Genomic DNA, 27,578 nt, shown 5'->3' with positions numbered 1-27,578 from the left:
CAGTTGAGCACAACACAAAACTGGTAGTTGTATGTAAGTTGTGTACCTTGGTAGAGAAATGAAACACAGTGACCTGGGCCTTGAGAGACAAATAATCGAGTGAATCAAATGACACCATGAGCAGGCGGATGTGTCCCATACAGCGGGCGAGGTGTGCCCTCTTGTGGAAAAACATCAACATCGCAGTCCACATTTTACCCCAATTCCTTAATTCATTTCCCAGCTCACTGACTTATAAAACTCACAACAGTAAAAACTTATCACTTTATGACAGTAAACAGGAAACAATTTCACATGAGAACTTGCTCCACAATGAATAATAATCCAAAAATAACTGTGAAAGCAGAAGCTTTGAGAACATAGACTTTATTCATTTCATATAAAAAGACAAAAACTTTCAAAAAAAAGTTGAATAGGTGCTTCAGCTAATCTTCACAGGGACAAGATCTGGCCTGCCTTACAGACATGATCTCATTGGGGAACACACAGAGGGTCGTCACACTTTCATATCATCAGCTCAGTCTGTTCATATTTTACTGTATATAAAGACAAACGTACAGTAAAACTACCAGCAGAGGCCAGGGTAAGCCGGGACAAACCACTGCACCCTTTACACTCCTCCTATCCTGCCTTCCTCTCTTCCTACATCCCTGACTCCTCCTCACACTCCTCCTTTACCCCCTTTTCTCCTTCGTGTAGTTTTCCTTTTTTCAATCTTCTTTTTCTTCTTCCTGACCCTTCATGTCCCTGAGCCCTCCTTCTCTGATTGGTTCCAGACGTGCCACTGAGCTCTTCTTGCCGACTCAACATTCCACAGCTGGAGACTGCACACGCTCTCTCTCACTCACACACTCTCACACACTCACACACTCACACACACACACACACACACACACACACACACACACACACACACACACACACACACACACACACTTCTTGCTCCGTCCTCCTCCTCCCTTCCCCCTCTGTCTTAGTCCAACTCACGGAGCAAAAAGCTTTTTTTCACAGCAGCTCTGTGAGACACCAAAAGCCTCAGACTGAAACGGCTCCAAGCATTCCTGCAAGCAGAAAGACAGAAATGCACTCAGAGGCAAGAGCTGAGGGAAAAGGAAAAATGTTCGAGGAGGCAAATGAGCTCTGATAAATGTAGTTATTACGCTGTACAAATGTGAAATCTTAAAATGACGTGGAAAAAGAGGTTTTCTTGTACACAATTTTCACTTTAAAACATTTCTTGGCTCTCATACTGTATATACAATAGTGTAATTCACTGATGTTTTCTTTTGTGGGGCAATGAGAGGTTCAAGTGTTGACGAGTATCCCATAAAAGGAGTTTCCAAATGTCTTTACCAGTCATTTTTTAAGTCAAAGCACATAGTAAAACCTGCATCATTAAAAAGACAAAAATATCCAAGAGATAAAACATACAGAGAAGTGAACTGCGGTCCATAAAAAGATGAATCAGACAAATATCAAATTGCAAACCCTTTTTCATGATGCATACAAAGAGAATTACTGCTTTTAAAAATTGCTGAAACAGCAACAGATGGTGTGGCATGAAGAGCCAAAGCAAACAAAAGTTACGAATCACAGGACAACAACAGTGTCTCAAGGAAAATGACTAAAGGCAAGTGGATGATTGAATTAGCTCAAGAAAAAAGCAGAAAGTGCCAAAATGTACAAAGAGCTGAAAGCTGAAAGTCTGATCATGCAATCTACTTACAGACCAGCTTTCAATACTAAGTACAGAACTTAGTATTAGTAATGTGCACAATTCTAGTGTACTGCCCTCAGACGGTCACCACTAATAATGGTCCCTGTCACCCTCCACACATTCACATTTGGACTTCCTCCTCTGTTTGCCTGACAGCTGGTGCTGACGTGTCAGATCAGAAAGGAGGAGAGAGGCAGACTCACAAAAAACACACACGCATCATCAGTAACAGCTCTCTACAGCTGCACAGATAATGACAAATCAATGGGAATGACATGAATGCAATAAAACGACAAAAACACACCTCAAGTTCAGGTAAATACTGCCATGGCTAAACAGAAAAAAAAGAAAAAATTTAAAAAGTGAATTTGGTCCTAAAGAAGACTGTGACTGTGTATTTAGATTACAGAGACAAATGGTTTTAGTTAAGAGTCAATCTGTGGCTGTGATAGGACTCTTTTTTTCCTTTCTTTTTTTATAAATCTTTCAATCAAAATGGGAACAACATAGGAAATATACACCGAGCAAAAATTTACAATGGCACCAGGGAAGACAGCGAGGAGTCATTTCAGTAAACCGATTTATGTTGAACTTTTCCAGCTGCGATAAAACTAAACTCCCAGTAGATCCACTTATGGCCTTCATGAACGCTTTTGGGGATACGCTGCAGGCTACATATGGAAGGATCTGATTTGTCTGGAGAAAACTTGCTCAAACTGTTAAGTCTTGGTAGAAGAGGGTTGATAAGGCAGGGATTCAATTTAAACTTAACATCTGCTGCGCTCTACACAGCCCTTCAAAATAATTTTTTTTTTTTTGTGTGAAAAGATACAACACAAGCATAAATGCCACAATGTGTATCTGAGTCAGCACGTTAAAAATCAGCCTTTTCTGTGTCCGGTAGGGTCCAGTCCTGGGTTGGTCGTCTGGTCTGGGGACGCTCTGCTACTCTGCCTGCTCGTTCAGCTCCATGTCAGACACCAGGATGTTCTTCTCCAACTGCTCTGCGAGGCTCGCGTTGGTGCGGCTGTAGCGGGCCCCTTCATAGGACCCCTGGGACCCAACAGTTCGCCGACGGTACAAGTAGATCACGCCAACAATCAGCACCACCAGCACCAGGCCCGTCACCATGACAACAATCAGAGTGGGCAGGTGGTCGCTATCCACTAGGTAGAAGATGGATGTCAGGATTAGTATAAATAATTCACTTTCTGGTTAAGTCATTTATTCAAGTGAACAGAATACCATGGCAGCAGATAATCACACTTACATTTTACAGCTGAGGTTTCAGCAGCTGCAAATGGAAGAAGGGACAGTTAGTAAAAAATGTATCGCTTTAGTATTTGGCATTCATTTTAATTGCATTTGATCTCCACTGTCTGTTTTTCTGCGTCTGCTTCATTGTTAATTCATTTTCTCTCAACACTATAATCAATTTAAGGGTTTCAACTTTTGTATAGTATTATGTGAACTTCTTTTAATCGATTAGCCAATATTTAATTTATTGATTGGGTAGATGTTAAAGGACACTTTTCAGCTCCTGCACATGGATCATCATGCTTTAGAACATCTTCAGCATTTGTGAAACCTTGAAAATGATTTGATTTACTCTGGTCTCATTGTTGACATAGTGTGATCTTAAAATCTTAAATTCTCAAATAGACTGGTTCTGAGAATAACCTCCCCTTGGCTAAAGCGGTCTTGTGCGTGCTTACTGCGAGGCCGTTTGCAGATGACTCCATGTGTGCGATTTCTGCATGAGCCCGGCTTCCACAGGCCACTGTTGCTCTGGATCCAGAAGCAGGAGTTTGGAGACAGAACAGAGAAGGCGACATCATGCGCCTCCCAGTTGGTGTACGACATCTCTGTGTCCTCGCTCCACACTAGGCTTCTACCTGCAGCAGGAACACATGCACACACACTCAGGAGCTTCAGACACACTGAAGCCAGAGCTGTTTCTTTAGTTTTATCTTAAGGAGAGATAATTCGTCATATCATGTTTTGCCTGACATCTCTGTTTATTCATAGAGGTTTCCAATATTGGATTAAGTTGTTACCATTAGCTTACCAAGCATATTTTAGGGCATTTCACTCAAGAGATAATAATGAAGTTTAAATTAATTAATTTTTCCGAGATAATGCACCTTTCTTAATCATATTTATTTGATTGCATTTTATTTGATTAGGTTTCGTCTCCATAATTAATTGTCTCATGATTATTCTAAAAAGAAAATCATAATCAATCAGGTAAAACTTATTTAATTAGGGGAATTATCTGGAAGCAGAGTAAGAACTTAAAACTGAAGGTTAATAAGTTTGCTGCTGTAGAGAGAGATGGGAGAGACTGTCTGATGCAATGTTGCTGGACCTTTCACGCTGATGCCCAGCCAAGCTCCATGCGCCTGCGCTGCATAGCTCTGGATGTGTTCCCATACAAATCCATTCTCTGTCTCATCCAAGATAGAGAGAAGTTCAGCTCCCACTAGAAGAGACAAAAAGGAAGGGAATACACAGAGATGGAACAAATGATAAAAGGGAATTGATCACGTAAGGAGATTTAACAATGGTGCAGCCGGCTCAATGAAGAGCATTTCTATATTTAGACATATTGATGCCTTTTGTCAATTATGTTTGCAGTGGAGAAGGTCAGAGGTGTTGCACTAAATTGGCTTTCAATTCAGTATCATGAGCTGTGCGGGCAGCACAGCAGGGGGATGGAGGATGTGTGAGGGAGCTTCTGAAACTCTTCCCTACCTTGTTTACAGTATGTACGTGCATCCTGCTGCAGTCTAACAGTTTGCAGGTTAAAGGCGTAACAGTAGTTTCTGAAAGGCACCCATGGCCACTCCCCCACAGAGTGGGGGCACTGGCCAGGGTAGATCCACTCGTGAAGCACAGGCTCATCTGGCAAGAAGAAAAACAACAGAGATTAATACATTAAACATTTTGTAAGATTATTTTTTTAAATTCCCCCCCCTTTATTTCAGAGTGACAGTGGATAGACAGGAAAGGGGGGGAGAGAGATGGAGGATGACATGCAGCAAAGGGCTGCAGGTTGGATTTGAACCCGGGACGCTGCAAAGGCCTGAGCCTATATGGGGCGCACACTCTTACTGGGTGAGCTAGAGGTCGCCCCTACATTAAATTAACAGTAATTGATTACTGACATGTTATTAGCACATACCACTAATTTGACAGATAGCAGCCTCCAATTTAGAATCACAGGGAGTCATAGTCCACTGGCCAGTAGTGGTCATGTGTCCGCATCCAGCCGTCTGATGGGGCTCCCCATCTCTCCAGTTTGAATACAAAACTTCTTCTTCACCCAGCCAGGTGAAGCTTCGTCCCTGAAAACATTATTATTATTATTATTATTATTATTACTATTATTATTTTGTATTAAAGTTGCAAGTTATTGCAGTTTCCCTCTACAAAGAAAACACTGTTGCACATGTGTAACTCTATTAATATGATAAGATATACTGTAAGTTAATAGGCTCACTCCATAATTGTAGAGACCGATCCAGGCATTCCGATGCAAGCTGTTGATCAGCAGTGTGAGGTAAGCTTGCTGGTAGGGATTCTTCACCGTGGCCAGGGTCCCATTCAAAGATTCGCAGAGGTGCAGGGCGCCGGTCCAATCCAGACGCTTTTCCACAACCCGGTATGTCACTCCACCCAGCTCCACAGGCTTTGACAGAGAGGCAGGGATAAGCGCCGGGGCCGGAGCGAGACCTGAGTCTGAAACATAGAGAAGCAGGGTTCAGTTTTTATGCATGTTACATATATCTGGAACAAACTCCCAGAAAACTGCAGGTCTGCTGCAACTCACAGTTCCTTTAAACCAAGACTAAAGACTTTTCTGTTTGCTGCTGTCTTTTATTAAATCAAATAATTATTAATCTCTTACACTGCACTGTAACTTTTATTCTTGTGTTTTATACCCATCTTTTTCAATTTTTTCATGTTTCTATTCATTTAGAAATTGTTAGTTATTTGTTTTTAATGTAAATTACCTTTAATCTTTTATGTAAATCACTTTGAATGGCCTTGTTTTTTAAATGTGCTATATAAATTAAAACGAAAAGAATGTAATGTCCGGACATTACATTCTTTTCGTTTTAAGTACTTTCATTTGTCCTGCACCTGCCAGAAGGTGGGATGTGCACACAGTTACTTTTATAAATCTATATAAATTAAAGCCTTGCCTTGCCTTGAAGAAACGACATAGTCGCACAAGATGATTTACAGTAAGTCAAATTCCTTTTGGGGTGCAAATATTCTGCACTTTTAAAGCAGACATTGTTGTGGTTATTATTCAATATCCCACCTTGTTGCCTTTGACAGATGAAGCCATTACTTTCCATCTCACAGGCTCGTGAGGCCCACATGCCAGTGTTCTTCTGTGGGTTCCCATGAATCATCACCACACAGTTTCCCTGAGAGGTGACAGTGAAATCATCAGAAGAGGAACAGATTGAGGACAAAAACATGACGCGTGCGCTGATAGGTAAGTGTTAGGAGTACCGGGGTCTTGTTGTGGTGTGGTCCGCTGTTGTCGAGTGGCTCTCCAGCAGCCCAGTTGGTGTAGCTGAGCAGGCCAGCCTTGGCCCAGTGGAAATGACCTTTAGAGTCTGCGGTCAGACCCACCCAAAGTTCAACACTGGCATTTTGAAGCAGGGTGGTGACAAAGGCTGTGAGGAGGAGAATCGATTGCATCACTGTGCATGTATGTGGTGAGACTCTTATGAGACATTCATAATCAGTGTTGAATATAGGCATAGGTTAATACAAACATGAATATCTAAAGCACACACTGATGAGTGAATTAACAGGCAATCACGTAAAATCAACCTATTAAAATAAAATGTTTCTTTTAATTCTCATAACATTTTACATCCATTTGATATGAAAATATAAGTTATATATAAGTTATATTGAAGTAGAGAGGTAAGTTCATTAACTTCAGCTAAGTCCAGCACCACCTTCCTACTTCTAACTTTATGCCGGCTGTATTCTGCTGTAATTACCTTGCTCCAGATGATTGGACACCACTGCCAGTACACCTCCCTGCGTTTCACATTTCAACTTGGCTGCAGACCATGTCACTCGGTATCCGAATAATCTGAAACACTACAGAAACACCAGATGTCATTGCAAACAAGATTGCTCAGGTTGAGTCAGGACAGGAGCAGGTGCATGAAATAAAACATCAGATACTTACGGTACTTGCTAAGCTTCACTGCCTATGTGGTAACATATTTGATACATTCTAGACACCCAGCATCCTTTATACAACTTAACATAAAAGCTGCATTATGCTGAACTCCTGGTGTGTTGCAACTCTACCTTATGTTGATAGGAAGACCATCCATAAGGACAGCCTGAAGGTAGGTGGGGTGATGACGGAGTTGGAGGAATGGTGCCTGTGACATTCACTCTCTTACAGATGTAGGGCAGGTCAGACTGGCACTTCTGATCAGCCCAGTCCGCTGTTTTAAGAGTGAAAAATACAAGCTCATGTACGGGTACTGCATTTGATTTACTCTCTTGAGGTCTCTTATTCCGGCTGCTCTCACCTGTGCTGGCGGACATGTGGACACATTTGCGATCACGGCTGACTGGGTGCGGCCTCCCAAGGGCCCAGGACACATAATTGAGCACAGAGTGGTCAGACCAGCGGAAACGGCCATCATTTTCGTAGGTGTGAAGCCCCAGCCACCAGTTGTCACCCTCCACCTTCACCATCTGAAAGTGAGAGAGGAACGGTAAAAAGGCATGTCAAGGCCTCACAGACTTTTAAAGCCTGCAGAAGGCTGCCATGCGGAATATAGACACAATAATTACACAGATCACACACAGGTTGGTGCTTGTTAGGTATTTCAGAGGGTTTTGCCCTTGATTATATCAACTCATACAAACAATGATGAACTTTTTGATAAAGTGTGCAGTGCCTTGCGTAAAGTGTTGGCCAGGAAAGCTTCCTCCTCAGCTGAGTGGACCGAGGCCAGCGAGGAATCAAACCAGGAGCAAATCCTCTGGGCCTGGTCCCAAGTGGTGCGGTGGTCAAAAAATTTATACTCAGCTTCCTGGAAGCCAATCCACTCTGGTGAAGTTGCGCCTGACAGATGAGAGATGAGATAAGAAAGACAGTCATGAGATAGAAATGGATGGTTTTTAAATAAGCCCTGAGGAAATCAGTTTAGTACAGTGAGAGAAGTTCAAAGCTAAGAAAATATGACTGACCTTCAGAGACATCTGGTTCCTTCTCAAGACTACCTAAAAAAAAAGATTAAAAAATATAAATAAAGAAAAGATAAAACCAAAATGCAATGAATAACTAGAGGGAAGACATCTTGAGAGACTCTAATCAGAGAGTGATGATATAGGTGGAAAAGGGTATTTCAAAAAAATGAATAGAACTATATAACTGTATTTTGACCGCACCAATACAGTGTACTGTAGGACTGTCTAAATAAGCCCAAAGAAGAGGTCCAGTGTTGTTGTACCTCTAGGGATCTTGCAGATCCAGTCTAACTCAGAGTCACAGTGCATGGCCAGCCAGGTCATAGTGCCCAAGTCTGCTGCAGCACATTGCCGGACGTTGTAGTAGTAGCGGCCAAAGTTCTGGTATGTGAACTGAGACACAAGCAAAGAGTAAACAGATTGTGCTTCAAGCATTTTTAACTACAGAGTGAGGCTGCATCTTGTCTTTACTCACAGCAAGTCCATCACTCCACTTCCAGCTGCCATTGTCCATTGGGTTTCTGCGGTTCAGTCCGATCCAAAACCAGTGCTGTTCATGCTCCTCTGACTCCCTGTGGGCCCCATCATCATCATCATCATCATCATCATCATCATCATCATCATCATCATCATCATCATCATCATCAACATCATCAACAACATCGTTATCATCATATGACATCACACGCCACCTGGTCAGAGGTGCACACCCACCCAAAGGCCTCATGGAGGACCTGCAGAACAAATTGCTCCTCCTCAGGGCTGCTGATACTCAGCAGGTTGGCTCCGTGTCTCCGGCAGGACAGGTGAGCCTGCAGCCAGCTCAGCTTCTTCTCCAGCTGGGAGGAATGGAACACCTGCACACAGGTGATAAAAGTGTAATTGCAGTCCAATTAAAATGCAATACTGGTGTAAAACATTTAGTATTAGCAGTAGTAATACTTCCACTCCTTTGTCTGCCATTTGACAGTAAAAACTGTGAAGAACTCGGTGCTGTTAACTTATTTTTTTGTTAGACTTTACAGATTTAAATGATAATTTAAATTCTACACTATATTTTATTTATATACATTTATTCTTATGTTTGTTCAGTTCAAACAACACAAATTACTGATGCATTGTACAGATATGTTTTTTTTAATAGTTATGAATTAATTAAAACCAAAGTGTGACTGAAGTTAAAAGACACTTCCAGCAGAGTACTGATGGTGTGAAACAGTGTGGAACTTTGCTGGGGTGAACCTTGTAACAGTAGCGCAGGTTGCTGTTGCTCTTCCAGCCGCTGGGACAGGAGCCGCTGAGGCTCGGGGTGGGCTGGGGGACGGGGGGCTCGGGGCTCAGAGACGTGTCCTGGTTCTGACGGCAGATGAATTTAGCCTTCGATGACGCACACTCCCTCACCTCCCACAGACCTGTTGCGAAGCCCGTCGCCATGGAAACGCAGCCGCCGTGGACTTTCACTGAAATAGACACCAGGGTGAAATGTAGTTGAGTGGAGAGAAAAAGAGGCTACAATGATGAAATGATGAAATGTGTGGAAATAGAGGAATGATAAAAACTGTGGAAAATGTAATTACACATTTCATAAGAGACAATTATGGGTTTTTCTCAAAACAAGGGAAACAGTTCCTGTAAACCCTGTTTGGGCTCTATTTCTCTAATCACCCTGATGGATCTCTGTTATGGACCATATTTAAAAGAAAATAGTGGTCTCGACGTAATGATTGTTTTAAATTTCATTATGAAGATATCTATCTGTATGTGATTCTCTCTGTATCACATAGAAATAGTAGGACTTTTCTCCTAAAACGTAATGATACAAGCATAGGCTTTAAAGAGAACAAATAGAGGTGTTGGCGTCAAACTGTAGTAAATTCTTCTGGTTCTTCTGGCCTCAGGTGCAAGCTCATTCCGGGGGTTATGAATATCATCAGACTATAAGTAAGTATATAAGTGTTTGTACTAGAAATGTAGAGGTCTTTTAATAAGCCAAGTCTACAAGAGCAACAAAGTGCGGCTATAATCTATGCAGAGGTCAACCAGTTCATATCTTTGGATCTATCAGTGACTCTAAAGCCAGAGGACTCGCCCACAACTGGTTTTTGCGTCTCCACGTATGGTTTAGAAATTATGGTGAATCCAAAATCCATGCTAGCTGGAATTTCACAAGGAGTATTCTCCCCTGTTTGCTGCCTCATTCCTGTGGAGCTCTAATGACTATTTGTTGGAAGACAAAACACAGTTTACGATTTCCTCAACAAGCTGGTCCAATTTTGATACAGTACATTTAAATCAGAACAGGTTTTGGCTGGTTTTGACAGCTGCTGATAATTTTTGCAGATTGTCAGCTGATCACAATGCTTTACAGACAAATCAGGATATCAGGGTGTAGTTCTGAGTTTGTATTTTAGCCAAAGAAAAAAATACCTGGAAGAAATCCAGTTTCTTCTTTGTAGATGCAATCCATTTTTAACATGGACCTCATGTTAAAAAAATCTCCAGCTATAGAAGTGAACTCATCACAGCAACAGGAATAAAGTAATAAATAGGCGGTGGGGTGGGAAGATTCTGTAACAACCCCAATCTGGTCATTCTACTTCCTGTAATACATTATCAGATCATATTTGCAGTTCATTCTGCTCATTCAAATATTTGACCTACCCGGCTGGTCGCGATTCCAGTTGGTGTAGGACACTTCATCCCTGCTGAGCCAGTGGAAAGAGCCGGGGCTGCCCTGGTCATGGAGGCCGATCCAGAAGGAATCACCAGAGCGACCGAACACCAGGCTGTTGGCGAAGGCCTGCTCGAACCTTTAAAGATTTACAAGGAATTTTAGAAAGGCAGAGCTAACAGAACACACTGTGATGTAATTTTGCGCGTGTGTGTCTGTCTGTGTGTGTGTGTGTCAGGGTATGTACAGTTTGTGCTGCTGTCGCACCTATTGGTAATGGTAACAAGGGCGGCTCCATTGTCCTCGCAGGACTTCCTGGCCTCATCAAAGGTAAAAAGATCTTCTCCCACCCAGTAACAAGCTGGACTGTGCCACTTCCAGCCCTGAGAGAAGAAACGAGGAGAAAGTGAAAAACATAACCATAACAAATTTTTTTTTTTAAATAAACATTAACCATTCAAATAGTACTAATGTCTACAATGGCTTTGCAACACTTCAGATTGGCTAATTCAATCCTTTAAAACCTGGATGTGCATCAGAATACATATGGAGACATATAATCATGCAGATCTTTTGGATACTGTCTAAATCCCAGCAATATTGGTGCTTTGTAAATGGAAAGTACAACAATTCAAGTGAGTCAGGCATTTAAATAGATCATGTTTCAGTAGCACCACCTGACTAGTCGAGGTCTTGGCAATTTATAGGCCAACGACAAATTGGAACAGTTAAAGAAAAATAGAGACTCAAATAACATTGAACTTGTTTGAGGTGTTGTATGGTTGTATGTGAAAGAAATGTGTTCACAGACAGACAAGCAAACAACAACTAAAACATCCCCTCCTTGGAAGACGTAAAACACATAAATGGTGTCTCTCAGAAAATAATTTGAATGCCATCTTAACAGTTTAAACAAAAGTGAGTCCACTTATCCCAGTATCCCAAATGCAGAATAACAAGAACACGTCTAGGCATGCAGAAATAACTTTTCCCTGGCCGCAATCCCTCCTGACAGCTCATGTAGGCCTACTGTAGTTGTGGACGTGTACAGATGCAGAGCGCAGCCAACACGCAGAAGGTCACAAGGGGTGAGATTTTGCAGAATAATAGTGAGAGACAGTTCATATACAGTTGTGGAAATAAGCCAAACCTCGGGCTTTTTGCACAACCACGTTTTTATCAAGACAAAAACCTCAAAGATTACGGCCGCTGGAGGTTTGATCTGTTCAAACTCACGTCTCTTAAACTCTCATTCTTATCCTTCCTTTCCCTGTCTTACAGTCACAAGATCAGCGTTGACTTATAGCATCTTCTGAATACCAACAGTATTGGGATGTATTTCAACCAGAATAAACTATTATGTAGTTATGTTATGAAACACCACACCTGATTTCAACCATTATCCATTGATTTATCTCACCCATAAATGACACAGAAGCTGAACCATCCTAACATTACTTTCAAGTACACAATCATCCCCCCCAAACAACAACAACGACATGGCAGCCTGTTAGCAAACTATTTACATTCAGCAGTTACCTAGCAACATTATCATTCATTTGGAGTTAAGTTTCTGAGCATATTCTCTTTAGCTCTGTTGTTGGTCTCTTCTAACTCCTGAGGGAAATATCTGATTCATTAGCTGCTAAATGCTCCACTATGTTCACCTAATCTTGGTGAGTTTTTCGAGCTTTTTCAGCTGCCGGCTGTGGCCGAAATTGACGCTATGAGAGCGGTGAGAGTGACCCAAAACCTAGACAGATAAACAAAGCTGAAGCTCACTGTAAAGCTCTGTAAAGCCGAGGGGAGCTGCAGATTCAGGTGATAATTTTCTGTAGGTTTATCACTACAAGCATCCTCTTTCACATTGTTTTTTTTACATTGTCATTTAATATTTTGTCATTATAACAAATATCGATTAGTCACTGTAAGATACACTTGCTGATTTTGTTGCTGTTGTTCCTCTAAAATCTGTTATTAGCTATAATTCCAATCCTGGAAGACATCTGGGGTGTTGTGCAGTAGTCCGTACTGTGGCTTTAAATGGTTAAATACTCACACAAAAATGAACACAAACGAAAGAGCTCACATTTCTAACTTTTTCCCTGATGAAGATCCTTTGAGGCAAAACACGTTGGTTGTTAACTTACTATCAGGGAGCCTCGGATGCTTTTTAAAACTGACAACAAATACCATGGACTTCCTTTAAAGTAATCTGGTCCTTGTTTTTTTATTCTTACTTGATTACTTGCCCTATCCGTGAAGAGCACCTGGTTTTTTACTTCAACATCACCAACGGCACATTTGTTTGACCCAGTGCAGCACTCCCTATTTTTTATTCCTATTTTCAATTATTGCAGGGGACCCATGGTGACTGAGGGGCCCTAAACAGCTGCTTACGCCCCAGGCCACCTCTGACATTAGAGATCAGTGTTCTCTCACATCTCTGTTTATTCACACATGAAGCAACTGAGTTATCCTGATAATAAAATCACTATCTTTGGAAGTATAAAGTAGAAACGCAACACTTCAGTGAGTAAGTACAATGACAGCATTACAGTGATGAGCAATCCATTACATTATTTGAGTAATGAGCCAAGCGCTGGATGGGGTATTGGTTCTGGGATCATGTGGTGTAATGTTGCTGAAGCGGTCTGTCATTGTTGTTTCACATGTGTGAAGTGGCTCATCTGCCTGAGACAAACCGCCACAGGGCCCTGCAGCGTGTGCAATGCCAAATGACCCCTGTCACATTACCACCCATGATGCCTCGCTCCCCCAGGGAGAGGGGTAAAGATTCATTACACCAAACAATCCATACAAAGATCTTTGTTGAACGTAACAGCTGAGAAACAGCACGACTCTCAACTTCAGATCATTTACATCATAAATCAACGCTTAGCAAAAATGTAACATTGCTGAAGGGCACAGAGACACACAAACACACACTAAGATTCCTTTTCTCGCTAAGATTATCCCGTATGTCAAACAGGGATTGAATGAGCTATACTGTCCACTTAGACAGTGACCATCAGCAACAGTGGTCAGGTAGGGGCAAGTAAGGTATGAGAGGCCTAAAGTCTCATATGGAGAGAATTATGAACTGGGAAATCAGAGACAGATGTAGATGGATCCTCCAGATGGGATTTGGTTCGCCATGTAGATACAAGTAGTGGGCGTGATAGGGCCTTTCTGTTGTATGTACTGAACACACTTGTTAAATGAAGACACAAACAACATGTCCCAATTTGAATACCTTAAAAATATAATGTATTTTATTTTGTTTTATTGGGCCATGGAAAAGTACAGTATGTGTTAAGACAAGTGTCCAGTGTTCCGTTTGTCTGGTGCTTGCTTGCAGTCTTTGGGGAGTGATTTATATTACAGTTACAGACTGGGGGTGGACTAGGGGACCAGTGGACCAGTGAAAGGGTGAGAGATGAAGGGTGAGAGATGAAGGAGAGTTCTGGGAAAAGGGGTCAAAGGTAAAGGAACAGCTGAAAAACTTAGAATAATAATTATGCTCACTACATACTGTCAGCAGCTGGAATAAGAGCACAGAAATGCTGCGGGGGATGTGAATAAAATCTTTGTGGAGTAAAACTGAAAGATATAGGGAAGAAAAAAAAACAACTAAATTGTATCTACTCCAGAACTGAAAAAAAAACCAGTGATCTAAAGCACAAACAGACGCGTCAATGAGAAAATGAAGTATGTAGCACTGAAAGCAAAGCGAGAAAAAGAGTAATACTTGTTTGCAGTCTTGGTGCTGTGGTTTCCCATCACTCTTTGTTCCCAGTTTCTTACAGATGGAGGCCAGAGTCAGATTACAAGGGCTGTCATCCCAGCGGCCCTCCTGCACATGTAAGCAAGACACAAACAGAAAGAGAGAAAACAGCTGTTAAATATATACAAATGGAGGAGACTCGCTGACAGTGTCCATTACTTTGAGGTGATTAAGGCCCCAGACGTTTGGGGGTCAGTGTGAGGGTGAAGGGTGTCACTTACAGCTCCCCAAATGGAGACGCAATCTTCCTGGGTGTTGCGGAAGTTGTTGGGTTCAAAGGGGTGCCAGTAGGTGAAGATGACGGGCGTGTGGTCAGTCCATTGGAAGTCCATTTGCATATCAGTGTCATGGAGCCCGATCCATAGCTGGTCAATCTCTGACGGAGGCAGTAGTGGAAGAAGTATTCAGATCTCTTACTTAAGTAAAAGTAGCAACAATATGTTTTGTTAAAATACTCTGTTACAAGTAAAAGTCCTGCAAGATGTTACTAAAAGTACAAAAGTATTAGCATTAGCATTGAAGCATGGATGTGTTAGTGGACTAAAAAGTATTATTAATAATAGTAATATTTCACTCTGAAATGTAGTGGAATGTGGAGTGAGTACAAGTCTAAAATAGCATAAAATGGAAATAGTCAAGTAAAGTACAAGTACCTCAAAATTGTACTTAAGTACAGTACTTGAGTAAATGTACTTAGTTACAATCCACCACTGGACAGAGGACACAGACAGACATTAAGGTTAGGAAGACAATTAGGAAACACAGAAACAGGGTTCAAAATAGGATTAGGGTTCCAACTATGACCATATTATAAAACTGACAAACTTTTCCATGAGGTTCATTAACTACATTGGAGCAATTCCATGACCTAAAAATTTGATTCCTCACTTCATGTGCTGTTTTTGAGCCCAGGAAAAGGAGTGAGCTGCCTGGTTTCCACTACATTTGAGCTTGCTCTGGAGATGTGGGCATACAATGTAGGATAAACAGCTGGGAAATATCAGTGATCGTCGATATTTTACTTATTTTAACTGAAATATTTGCTATTGCTTTTCTTTTCTTTTTTTACACAGAAATATATATCCAAATCCACCAGAAAGCATATTGAAGAAGGCATAGCTGAGACATTTTGCTCCACTGTGCTTAAAATAGAAATTGAAGAAACTAAATTTACAGAGCGTTCTGATAGACTTGAGTGTGTGAACTCTGTGAACTTTTTGGATGTCTACATTAGTAACACACAGTGCAATCCTGTTCTTTCTTTTTTCCTTTATTGAGCGTGATGTTTTTTATTCTTCTATAGTTATACAGAAAAAATGCAAATTCCCTCACTTCCTCTGTCTGGAACAGGTTATTTTTGTGTTTATTATATTCCTTAAAGTATACTACTAGTGGATATCCTGTGATATAACGATTGAACTCTGATTTAAGAGAATTCCATTTAATTTCTGGCTCCCAATAGCAATACAGTTTGGAGGAAAAGGTGCAGTACAATAAAAAAAAGGACAAAAGACCTTTCTTCAGGTTGCGTATGATGAACTCGAGCTCAGGTAGGGTGTGGATGCTGACCAGGTTGGCCTCCATCCTCTGACAGGTTTTCTGAGCTGTATCCCAGTCAATCTTATCTGAAGTTAGCTTGTAGCAGCCAGCCTGGAAGGCCTGCCAGCCCACATCACACTCATATTTCTCATCATCTGCCCACGAGTCTGTGGGAGAAAAAAAGATAAAAACCCATCAAATGCTTGACTTTGGCACTGTGGCAGTATATTTGACTTCAATGTACTAATTCAGATGTCTGTACACTGACCAGTAGTGAAGGGGTCCAGGGTGGCATTGGGCCTCTTCTTACAGACATACGGCAGAGCAACAGAACAATCGCGGTTTTCCCAACGACCAGATGTTCTGATCACAGCGCAGTTTTCCTCCTCAGCATGGTTTGGCTGGTCTGGCGGACGAGAGTTAAAAAAAGAAACTCACTTTAAAACATCACTAATGCCAAGGTACCTTTATTCAAGGCACTTAACCCCAAAATACTCCAGTGCCCGACAGTAAAAGACTGCAAATGCACTGGAAGGCCACAAAGAGTGTATTTACACTCAGAGCAGTGCGTGCTTAAATTGAGCAAGCATGCTCATTCAGCCTTCTGTGGGAAATGGATGTTTTAAAAAAAGACCACAGATACTTCAAGCTTAAAAAAAACAACAAGAAAAGGGTGAGTTGTTTTTACAGTCTAACCTGACTCCCAGTTGAGATATTTGAGCGGTGACGAGTCGGCCCATTGCCAGCCTCCATTAATGTCCAGGTCATTTAGGCCAATCCACAGAGCAGCACTGTAGCCTGTCAGTAAACCTAAAACAGCAGAAAAATACCTTTCTCAAATGTTATGAAATATGACTTTTGAGAAAGAGGACACAATAAAAGTTAGCCATGATTTTAACCAGGGCCGCTGTGTGTCTTGCTCGTGCCCAGGACAAGATGATGTCCAAAGGCCCCGCCCGCAGATTATTTAAGGTTAGAGGGCCCAACTGACTGGCCCGGTGTTCCCCCCGTGTCAGCGGCCCTGATTTTAACTGTCAACACTGTATTGGGCAGATGACAGAATTATTATATAATAATTGACTAATATTGGCAACAGGGTCATAACATCCCAAAAATCAATTATTCCTGTTGAGAGAGTGAATTTGCACAGAAAATAATAGTAAATAGTATGCTGCACAGCAAATTGTATTGCCCTAAATGCCCTATTAATATTTTTATAATATAATATATATACATTTTTTTTAAATGTTTTTCACAGGCAAACTAAGAAAGAAAGGCTTGATCAGCAGACATGATAACACAGTCTCTTTTTAAAAAGTAATAAGGTGATTGCTCATATTAGAAATTAGAAATGTATTAAGAAATCAAGATTATTTTCCTCACTGCTGATTTGATCAGGGGTGCAAATGGTGGAATTGCACCCTTACAGATACAAAAAACAACAGAAATCCTTAAATTCCAAATTATCTTTCTCTTAGAGAAAAGACTCTTAGACTGTAATTAGACTTTCTCTTATTATTTTGTATGCCAGGACATAAATCAGTGATTACTTGTCTAACTGTTTGTTGATTAATGTGCGGTTGCTGCATATTTCTGAGGTTTTATTTGCTGGTGTATTGTGTATTGTATTTTTTATTTAGTAGCTTTGTGTCTACCCTAAACAATATCATTGTATATTTCAAAAAAGTAGCTACAACATGAGTGGATGCCATTGCACATAAAAGTACATGTGTGCACATTGACTTTACCATTGATGTATGTCTGCTCATGCAGCTTGGTGATGCTTAGCAAATCTGCTCCCTGCTGCTGGCAACTGATCCGAGCCTCGCTCCATGACAGCGTAGCCTGAAAGTTAAACTGGTAACAGCTGTCTGTCAGCGGGTCAGTATCCCAGAATGTTTCACAGCCACTGGCTGACGGTGAGGGAAGGGAGATAAGACGTTAGTTAGACAGGAGGAAATAACAGTAAAGTAAACAGTTGGGTGAGAGGAAATTGTGGTAACGTTTGCTGAGCTTTGCTGAGTAATTAATCATTTGTGTAAAGTGAAACTCACTCTTTACAGGACAGAAGCCCCAACGTTCGTCTTTGCCATAGTCAAAGGTGGTGGCACACCAGAGGTGACCGTCCTCACGCCCGATACTGGTGCAGTTGTGGAACCACTGGTTGTCATACTGGAAGGGCAGATAGCAGGGACGGCCATGAGAGTTCCCCTGGATTGTGTAGATCTCTGAGGAGCAAAGAGGGGAGAGTCGTTGAGTCCCTGCATGCGGCAGGAGAACCGGGCCATGCTTGTGTTGCCTGAAGTTATGGCTGGGAATGGTGCTGAACTGAAATACCTCATCTGTTTTCCCAGTGAGTTGTATAATCAAACACATTGTGAAAAACAGAGGGTGATGTTACAGTCAAAACAGTCAAGTCAAATAGTGGTCAGCAGAAGGAAGCGCAAACAAACAGAAATGATCAGGTTATCAGGAAAGTGATATTATGAACTATATTTGAAAACAGAATCAACAGTTATCATGTTCATGTCATTTCATCAAATATTTATACCTCAAAGCAAGATCTTTAAAAGAGCACACGCAAATTTTGAACCAGGCCAGTTTCCCTTATTAACTATAACTGTGTTTATATTTCCACAGTTTGACAAAATACTCTGAGATTGCCGTTCTGCTCTCTAGAAGTAAAGTATGGTGTGAGGAAAAGGGCAACAGAGAGAGGGAGAGGCTGGATCCGCAGTGTTACCAGAACAAGTTAGGCCAATGGAAAGTAGGGCAGACATGTTAAACGAGGAAGGAAAGATTTCTGAAGCTCCCTCCCTGACTTCCCTCCCTGCTCCACCGCTGGCCAGCTGGCTGGTAGGTTGGCTGCAGCTGAGTCTCTCCATCACTGACTCATGTCAGAGGCATTTCTCTCCAGCAGCGAGTTGACTTCACAAAGAAACTTTTAAAGATCTGCACTTAAAAGTTGAAAATGTCCATGCGTCCAATTCCCTTGCCACAAAAAAGTTAAAGAGACTGAGAAGAGGAGGGATAAAGGAGAAAGTAATAGGAGATTTTCTGGTCTTACGTTTATGGCAGATCTGGTTTTTATTGCAGTCAAGCAGAGCCTGTTAACTGTAGACTCGTATGGCTGACTGAGCCTCACAGTATAGTTTGTCAATGAACAACCGTGACATTTGATATTGGTAAGAATGGCACTGACAGCGGAAATGAGGCTTAGCTGTCAACCACCGTGGTTAGATTTAATCTGGACTGAAAACTATACACAAATATACTTGAGGGCAAGGACAGCTCTGTGTGTTTACTGGAGTTTACAAACACTAGCAATGTTTTCCTTGGCGTCAGCCGCTTGTCCTCAAAGATGCCCTAAAAGCAACATTTTGTTATATCCATTTGATCAAATACAGCTGTGGCATCCACAACAGTAAGTCTATCTTCCGCGCTGAGGCCGCACAACATGCAGCGAAGGAGCAGCTCACTGGGTCACTGTGTCAATATTTGGGATCTCTTATATTTAATGGATTTGATTTGGTTTTGGTGAATTACTAGTCTGGCTATCACTAGACCAAGCTCAATCTTTTAAGACTGAACATTAGTCTGGGGAGTCTGCTCTGGATTTTCTACTGCACAAGAGGCGTGATCAACGGGCATAATTCAAATGACTGGATAGTCCTTCAACCAATCAGACCAACGCTCTGGGTGACGTAGCAGCGACAGCGGCATCAACGGGTTGCTGCGCTTCGGTGGCCGCCATGTTGAATGTGGGGAGAAATCAAATCGCCGGCAGAACTACTGCATTACTTTATCTATTGTTATTATCATTACCTTTATATTTTTTACTTTTCATCTTATGTATTTGTATTGTTCCTTACTTAACTTGTAATGTTGTTCCTATATTTTTTCTTTTTCAAATTGAAATAAAGAATTATCACAATAAATAACTTACATACTATCTTGCACCCTATCTTGCACCCGGCGCAGCGCAGCACAAAGCCCGACGCAAGCGTCTTTGCTAGTTTAAGACCGACGCAGTTGTCAATTTCGTCGTTTAAATAGCAAATGCACCTGCGCCCATCTTTGCGCCCATGGGCGTGCTGGTCTTACAGGGAGGTGTGTTCAGGTGAATTATTGGCGTATTGCTATCTTGAGGCAGCCGGAAGTGATCAGGAGTTGACCAACAAAAACCTGGTCTAAAGTCAATAACGCAGCATTTCATTGTTATTTTAACAGCATATTAATAAAATGCGCCTAGGCTTGTGCACAGCGCGCGCGCACACTATGCTTGTTACACACACACACACACACACACACACACACACACACACACACACACACACACACACACACACACACACACACACACACACACACACACAGGGAGGCACAGCAGCACACAAACATGCAAAAGATTACAAATAAAAACATTACGGTGCAAATCCGCCATCATAATAGCAATGTGCCAAGGTACAAACGCGCCTGGCTTTTAAAGGGAATGGGAGATGACACTCTGATTGGTTTATTGCATGTTACACCCAAAACACACCTATGAATTAATGAAGACACTAAGTACAACCCTTTTGAACCATGCGCCCGGCGCACAGAACCATGCGCTTAGATCGTTAAAATAGGGCCCTTAATTAGCTAAGCAGGTTGTGTTAAGTGTCTATTCTATTTCCTGTATAGTATTCTATGTTTCTATGATTTTCAAAATGAAAGTATTTTAAAGGGAATCTGGAAGTGTAGTTAGTTAGTAGGGTGGCAGTAGCTTTGTCCTGGGCACTGCCAAGGTGTTCTTGAGCAAGGCATCGAACGAACCCTGCTCGGTGCATGTATAGGTCCTGAGCAAGTGTGTGTATTTCTGGCCTGTGTGTAGTGTGTTCTAACAACAGAGTGAACAAATTGTAATTTCCCCCGTGGGGATCAATAAATTCTTATTATAATTAGTAAAACCTTTTGGGTCAAACACACAGATAAAGACTGACCACCAATCTGAAGAATCCTTGCGATGTAAATCTGATCTGGTTTGATTAAAAGCATGCTTACCACGATACGTTTTAGAGCACAGGTCCTGCACACCACCATGCACTGTCCATTTGAGCTTTGAAGGAGGGGAGGTTGAGGAGGTGTTCCAAAACGAGGGTGAGGGAAGGTAGTTGTTGAGGTTGTCCAACACCTGGCCACAGTTCCAGGTCCAGCGTATTCTGGGTGGCTCGCGGTCACAGGTGTACACACCCAGAGGAGACCTGTCCAATCTGGAGGAGACGTTACCAGTGGTTACGCCCAGGCACAGCGACGAGCCCAGGTTGAACAGGCGACCCCTGGTCACCCACTTCCAGCGCTGGTTGTCTTCTTCACAGGAGGTTGACAAGACAAGGGAGTGATCCCGCACCCCCAGGCACCCCTGGGCGCCCTCATGGAAGAAAGCAAACTCGTCAGAGTCCAGCGGCGCTGTCCAGACAGAGGGAAACAATTGCATCAGTCGATAATGCTGATGAAAACGGGATTCCATGTTAGCAGCTAATGTGGCAAGAGAACGGGTCAGCGGCTGGATCAATATCTCCATTAATAGATGCAGTGCTGGGTGAGAACTAGTTTGAGTTGTGGCCTCTGATGTCCTGCGTAATACACTTCAGTGGTATTAATAGTAATAATAATATTAACCCTGCAATAACCTTAAAATCCTGTAAACACATTACATGAAAGAGCTCTCAGCAGGACGTATCTGCAGAAATGTAATGCAATAAACTGTAATAAAATGATTGTGCACGTTTTTAATGCAAGGTTAGCAAGTATTTTAACATGCACCCACCAGGTGTCTAGAAATCAGCCCATTCCCAAGGCTTGACCTGGAATTGCCTCTCACCTTGTTCACTTGGTGTCTATTTATGTTGGGTCTGACTATGGAGAGAGCAGCATTTGGTGGTTTTGGGGGAAAAGGTCTTTATCGTGAGAATCTGGCGGGTGACTGATACATTTGACCCAAATGACTAGGGATGGGCATCGTTTGGATTTTAACGATTCTGATTCCAATTCCGATTCTTCCTTTCGATTCCGGTTCTTATCGATTCTCGATTCCGATTCTTTGAGTGGTGGAGTTGAAACGGGTTAGATGCTTATTTCACAAATAAGAGGAAAGTTTTATTTTGATTCATAGGTGGGTTGCAGTTTTACAGCTTTTACAATGCAAAATAAAGCCACACTAGAGCTCCGCTTACTCACGGCTGCAACACAACAAGCGCCTGGCTGCTACGGAAACCAAAACTTGCGCATATTAAATTTGGAACCTATGATCAGATTTGAAACCAAATCCTCCAAATGATTCCAATAAAGAAACGATTCCGATGGAATCGTAATTTTTGAAACGATTCCGATTAGGAATCGGTTCTCGATGCCCAACCCTACAAATGACTGAATGTTTTCACAGATCTGAATTTGATTAAATTGATGAAACTGTAATGATACTCAGGGGTGAAATGGGTAGCTGCTTTCATTCGGCAGACATCTCACGGCTGTACACTGATGCCTTTATTGGCATCACCTCAGTGTGATTCTTTGAGGAGCTATAGCCGCCTGCAAGGTGTTAACAAACAGAGCTTTACAGTATTTGCAGTATTTTCATGTACCCTTATAAATAAAAATGTAAGCAGAAAACTGATCCTAACCCTATCTGTAACGGAAAAGAAATTGTTGAACTTAACATAGTCAAAGCAGTGGCTGGATGCCAGCCTCGGTGACTGGAATTTCAGGACGAAAACCCAACACCCTTTCTCAAAAATATATGTGGTTTTCCAATATTGCTTTTTTTTGAAGGATTTAGAGATTGGTAACCTAGAAGCCAGGATTGTGAACAGAATGGTGTGTGGTTGTGAGTCCATGTGAAGGTGGTAGAAGAAAAAAAACAACTCTGGAGTGTAGGAGTGATTCTAAGTTACGGTCCTGCTAAAATGATTTGAAAGAAAATATCCACAAAATACACACAAATCTCTTTTCTCAGATCTGAGATTTGGAGAAAAAATGTGAGACCCTCAGCATTCCTACTCGGCGGGCTCCTGTGAGAGGCCAGGAAGTGGGGAAGGTGGGAAAAGATCACTGGGCATTTAGTTTAAAAAACACTACTTTCCTATGTGGATACTTCACTCAATTTCTCGTTTCCTACCTAAAAGCTAAAACCCTCCAAACCTCCTGTGCTGCTTTTTATAGACACAGAGACAATGGAGTCTAATCAAGAGCCCCATAAAACTCCCTGTAATCTTGGGGAGACAAAAGACACGCCCCTCTTTTTGCTCTCAGCGTCTGTGGTTGAGTTTCTCAGAAGCAGTGTTAGCTCATTTGGTCGGTAGCAAACACAGTAACGGAGTGCAGTAGAGGCACAGTGGTTCAGCTTAAATTTGAAAGTGCTCTGCACAGTGTAATCAGATATAATCACCACCCTGCTCTTTTTATAAAGCTATCCCTCTTACAGTAACACCCAGCTGCTACGTTTGTGTACTGCCGTTCATGGTTTTAACCATGAAAGATTCAAATCAGAGCAAGTGTACCCTGACAAGGACACAAAAAAAAACGTAAACCTTCTGAGAACTTCTATTGTATCCAAACACTGGTCCAGTTAACACAAAACATCTCAGCTGCCTTTGGTGCAAGATTATCTTTCCATGAGGCTGTTATTCTCGTCACTTCTATTAATGCAACATAATCCAGAGCAGGATCAAATAAAAAAAACAGACAGCATAGAGCTATGGAAAATCACAGAAATCTCCATAGAAAGACAAAGTGTTAAAAGGCAAAAACATCAGCCACATCTGTCTGATCCTTTTCTGCTGATTATTTTCTTGATGAATTGATTAATCGTTTTTCGTAATTCGTAATCGTATTTAAATTGTTTTGTCCATTCAACAATCCAAAAATGATAACAGAGTAAACTTAGTTTAATATCATAGAAGAAAAAAGTAAAACTGTAAATATTCACATTTGTGAAGATAGAGCTGTTGATTTTTCTTTGCTTAAAAATGACTTAAACAATGAATCGATTATCAAAATAGTTTGATTAATTTTCTGTCCAGTGACCAATCGTTACAGCTCTAAAAATCATATTTTGCATTAAACCCTCAACTATCCGTTCACATAAAACCCTCTCTGACAGACATGTCCTCCGATCTCTGCTGTAAGTCAGCTCTACTCTGCAATTACACACAACACACAATAAAATGTTCATCTATAATCTTAGCTCAGGATTTAGTTACACTTCTCTTTGCAAGTAAAACGCTTATGAAGACTTGAATAGATGGAGTTACACAATGCTGACTTCTTAATGAGACGAGGCATATATGCAAATAACTCATTCATATGCCATTTTCAAAATGGGGATCCAAGGGTGCCTGTAAGAAGATTTTCACACCGGAACCAGCCCAGTAAAAATCAGCCTTACAGTGAGTGTTGAATTCACTTCAGTATGTGAACATAAGATCAGGATTAACATGATGATTGCATGAGAAGTTCCTGGCTAAAGCTTTTGAACCACTAGACAACCTGAAGCTGAAGTTCCAGACAGAAAGAAGCAAATTCAAAAGAAGTTTTAATTCCAGTCTGGAGGCGACACAACTGGATGTTTGATGTGAGAAAACTCCCGGGCAATCAGAGAGAGTGCAGAATTCCAGATTAACTTTAAGCCATTGAGCCCTGTGAAAGCTAAGCCACAACAGCTCTCCTGCTGTGATCTCATCCTCTTCTTTGCCCTGTCACCCCTTTTTTTTCAACGCTGGAGACAGTTTCCTGCAGAAGAGAAGCTGAAACTCACGGCCAAGGACACTCGCCAAGAGAGGCAGATATTCCCAGAACCTCCACCTCCTCACTACGGTCATCTGTTGGACTAGGTTTGAGGACAGTACTTGCAAACCTGGGCGACGAATCAACAGCGAGTCTCGGCTTGAGACATGATGAGTTCAACAAATTTCTCCATATGTGACTCATTGCGGTTGCAAAATAATTTAAACTAAGTGGCCTACTTTTACCATTAATTTATTTTACATACTTATATGTCTAATCTAAAGATCTAGACTGATGTTCGAGCAGAAGGCTTTTCCCGTATAAACCTTTCCGTATTCTGACAGATGTCTGAGATTAGAAGAACAGGCCTTTACTGGCCAGTGTGATAAAATGGCAACCAACAAATAGGCAGGAAATTCCAGCCTGCTGTGTTTGTTTCTTTGGTGTTTTATGGTGGTCTGGCCTCTGAAGCAACCCAAACTGTGGATAGGTTTAACCTCATCCAAGAAGCATGGGACAGGGGAGAGGAGAAAGGGGGGGCATCTCTCAGACACACTCAGAAACAGACCTAACTGGAAAGTGCGTATCAAATTTAGAAGTGTGAATACATGCAAACTGTCGAAACTTTTCATCAGTCCTCACACTTACGCACGGTATAAGGGGGATAACGACTTGTCAGAGTTTAGGTTTAACTGTTAAATTATAGTTTGATAAGAGTTATATACAATAGTAGTTAAAGGGGAACAGTGCTAAGATGAATGTTGATGGGTATTTTGTGTGAGATCATGAAGAACTTCGCTCTAAAGCTTGGCACCAGAGACCACCACAGAGCTGGAGCTGAGTCTCAACATATAATAAATCATGGGAAACTTACTTTGAAATCCCACACCATATTGGTCTGAACTTTTCATGCCCAAATAAACTCTGTTGTATTGCAGTTCTGCCAGCCATGAATCAGGGGAAACAAATCCTCATTTCCTATAAATCATCTGGTATCATTGCCATTCTTTTTCGTTCCTGTTGTGTTGTGTTGTGGTGACAATACAGCACTAAACTCTCATTTCTCATGACGTTACATAGTGCATGAAAGTTCATGACAACATGCTGAGCACATAACAAATCCAAAGAGACATAATTTCATTAAACAAATCAACAATCATTATATTTAAACTTAGATCAGTTTGCAGCTCATTAATGTGGTCCAAAAAAAACATTTAAAAGGGATTATAAAGTTTGGCAACAGAGGAATTTGATGGCAGATGGGTGCAAGTCATTTTAAAATAAAGAAACTAGTGGCCGGTTAGCTCAGTTGGTAGAGCAGGCGCACATATACAGAAGTTTATTACGCAGAAGGTCCAGGGTTTGAATCTGACATGTGATGATTTTCCTGCATGTCTTCCCCCCTCTCTCTCCCCTTTCATATCTCAGCTTTCTTATCCAATAAAGGCAGGAATGCCCCAAAAAATACTTGTCAAAAAGAGCTCCAGATTATTTAGATTGTGGAGTATATTCTAAGGGAAAGGAGTGTCAAGTGGGAATGTAAACCTACACAATCTCATACTCTTAAACTAACTTTAAGATCAAACTAAAAGTAGTACGTGTGTGGTTAATCATTTTATTTATGGTAGCTGCCTAACTCTTATTTCCAGTTGACAAGCAAAAGCTCTGGAAAAACAATTATGTGGTAAAAAAACAACAACAATAAAACATTCTATAAATTTCTAATTTCATATTTACTGGAAGACATTGTTTAGGTGGGTTTGGCCTCCACAGCATCCCATAACATGTTAAGGTCTAGTAGCTGTGCAGGCCTGGACCGAATGTGTTAATTACAGGATGTAAAGGTCACATCTGCCCGCAGGGTGCCAAATGAAGCGTCACCCCACGTCAGTTTTACAATGTAGCCTAAAAAACCCATCCGGCACAAAAATAGAACAACACAGTTAAAAAAAAAAGTGCGTTGCTTTGCAGCTTTAAATAAACGTAATACATAAACAGACATCACAATAGAGACACCAAGCCAGCAGCCCCCCCCCCCCCCCGTTTTTCTCCACATCTGGTTCCACTCACTGCTCGGACTTTTGGTTCGTGGCATACCGAGGCACCGAATCCAGAATACCCAGAAATGATCTCTCAGTATCTCCTTTCTTATGCCTTTTCCAATTGGAAGCCGTTGTCAAAACAAAAGCATGCACACTAGGTTAAACGTCGGCCCGGTTTCTCGACTTTTACATCAATGAAATTAAGCGAAAGTTGATATTTTCTCACCCGTAACGCTCCTCTTCAGTTCCAGACTAAAGATGAATAAATATAAAGTGCATTTGTAAAATGTAAGTTGCCGATTTGTCCATGTTTTCCTTGATTCCTTGTTTCGGTGATGGCCGTTGCTTTGCATGCTCACAACTACAACACACACGCTGCGAAAAACACACAGCAGAAAAAAGCGAAGCAGGAGCAGCAACTGCCCCAGCGTTTTACTCTGAGGACGGATGATGCAGAGTTGGTGGCGAGTTTGACCGCTAGAGCTCCGTCTGCCTCTCAGTCCGATCACAGTCAAATGAATGGAGCAGCGTCAACAACGTGTGTGTGGTTCCCAACATGAGGTCCGGGGACCTCCAGGCGCCTGTGAGGGGACCCCCAATAGCAACCAAGTACAAAGAAGTAAAGTAAATACAGTAAATAATAAACAATTTAATCTCATAAAAGTTCTGAAATTAAAATTTTAAAAGCTATTTATTAATCGTAGCTGTCAGGGAAACGTAAAATAAATGATGATAATGGTGCTAAAATCAAATCTAAAATCAGAATTTTTAGAAAATATTTTATTTGAGAAATTCCTATATCCCTCCTTTACA

At 41.5% G+C, this 27,578-nt stretch overlaps 1 protein-coding gene across 1 annotated transcript; it reads right to left on the bottom strand.

Moving 5' to 3' along the window:
* Positions 1-350: 350 nt before the first annotated feature.
* On the bottom strand, positions 351-27,277 carry mrc2 (mannose receptor, C type 2). Its single transcript, XM_039825391.1, has 29 exons — positions 26,992-27,277; positions 21,004-21,408; positions 18,015-18,188; positions 17,709-17,873; positions 16,657-16,770; positions 16,229-16,366; positions 15,936-16,127; positions 14,643-14,797; positions 14,386-14,490; positions 10,902-11,017; positions 10,625-10,773; positions 9,206-9,423; positions 8,678-8,820; positions 8,439-8,535; positions 8,227-8,356; positions 7,964-7,996; positions 7,672-7,838; positions 7,297-7,465; positions 7,067-7,209; positions 6,748-6,850; positions 6,245-6,411; positions 6,048-6,156; positions 5,220-5,458; positions 4,902-5,064; positions 4,472-4,621; positions 4,086-4,199; positions 3,433-3,612; positions 2,988-3,011; positions 351-2,883 (listed from the first exon to the last, which is right to left on the bottom strand). The coding sequence occupies exons 1-29, from the start codon at positions 27,116-27,118 to the stop codon at positions 2,663-2,665; spliced, it is 4,410 nt and encodes a 1,469-aa protein (XP_039681325.1). The 5' UTR covers positions 27,119-27,277; the 3' UTR covers positions 351-2,662.
* Between the last annotated feature and the right edge of the window lie 301 nt (positions 27,278-27,578).

This window comes from Perca fluviatilis, chromosome 15, assembly GCF_010015445.1.
Source record: "Perca fluviatilis chromosome 15, GENO_Pfluv_1.0, whole genome shotgun sequence".
Lineage (NCBI taxonomy): Eukaryota > Metazoa > Chordata > Actinopteri > Perciformes > Percidae > Perca > Perca fluviatilis.
Note: the sequence above shows the minus strand (reverse complement) of the source record. Positions and strands in the feature narration are given on the sequence as shown.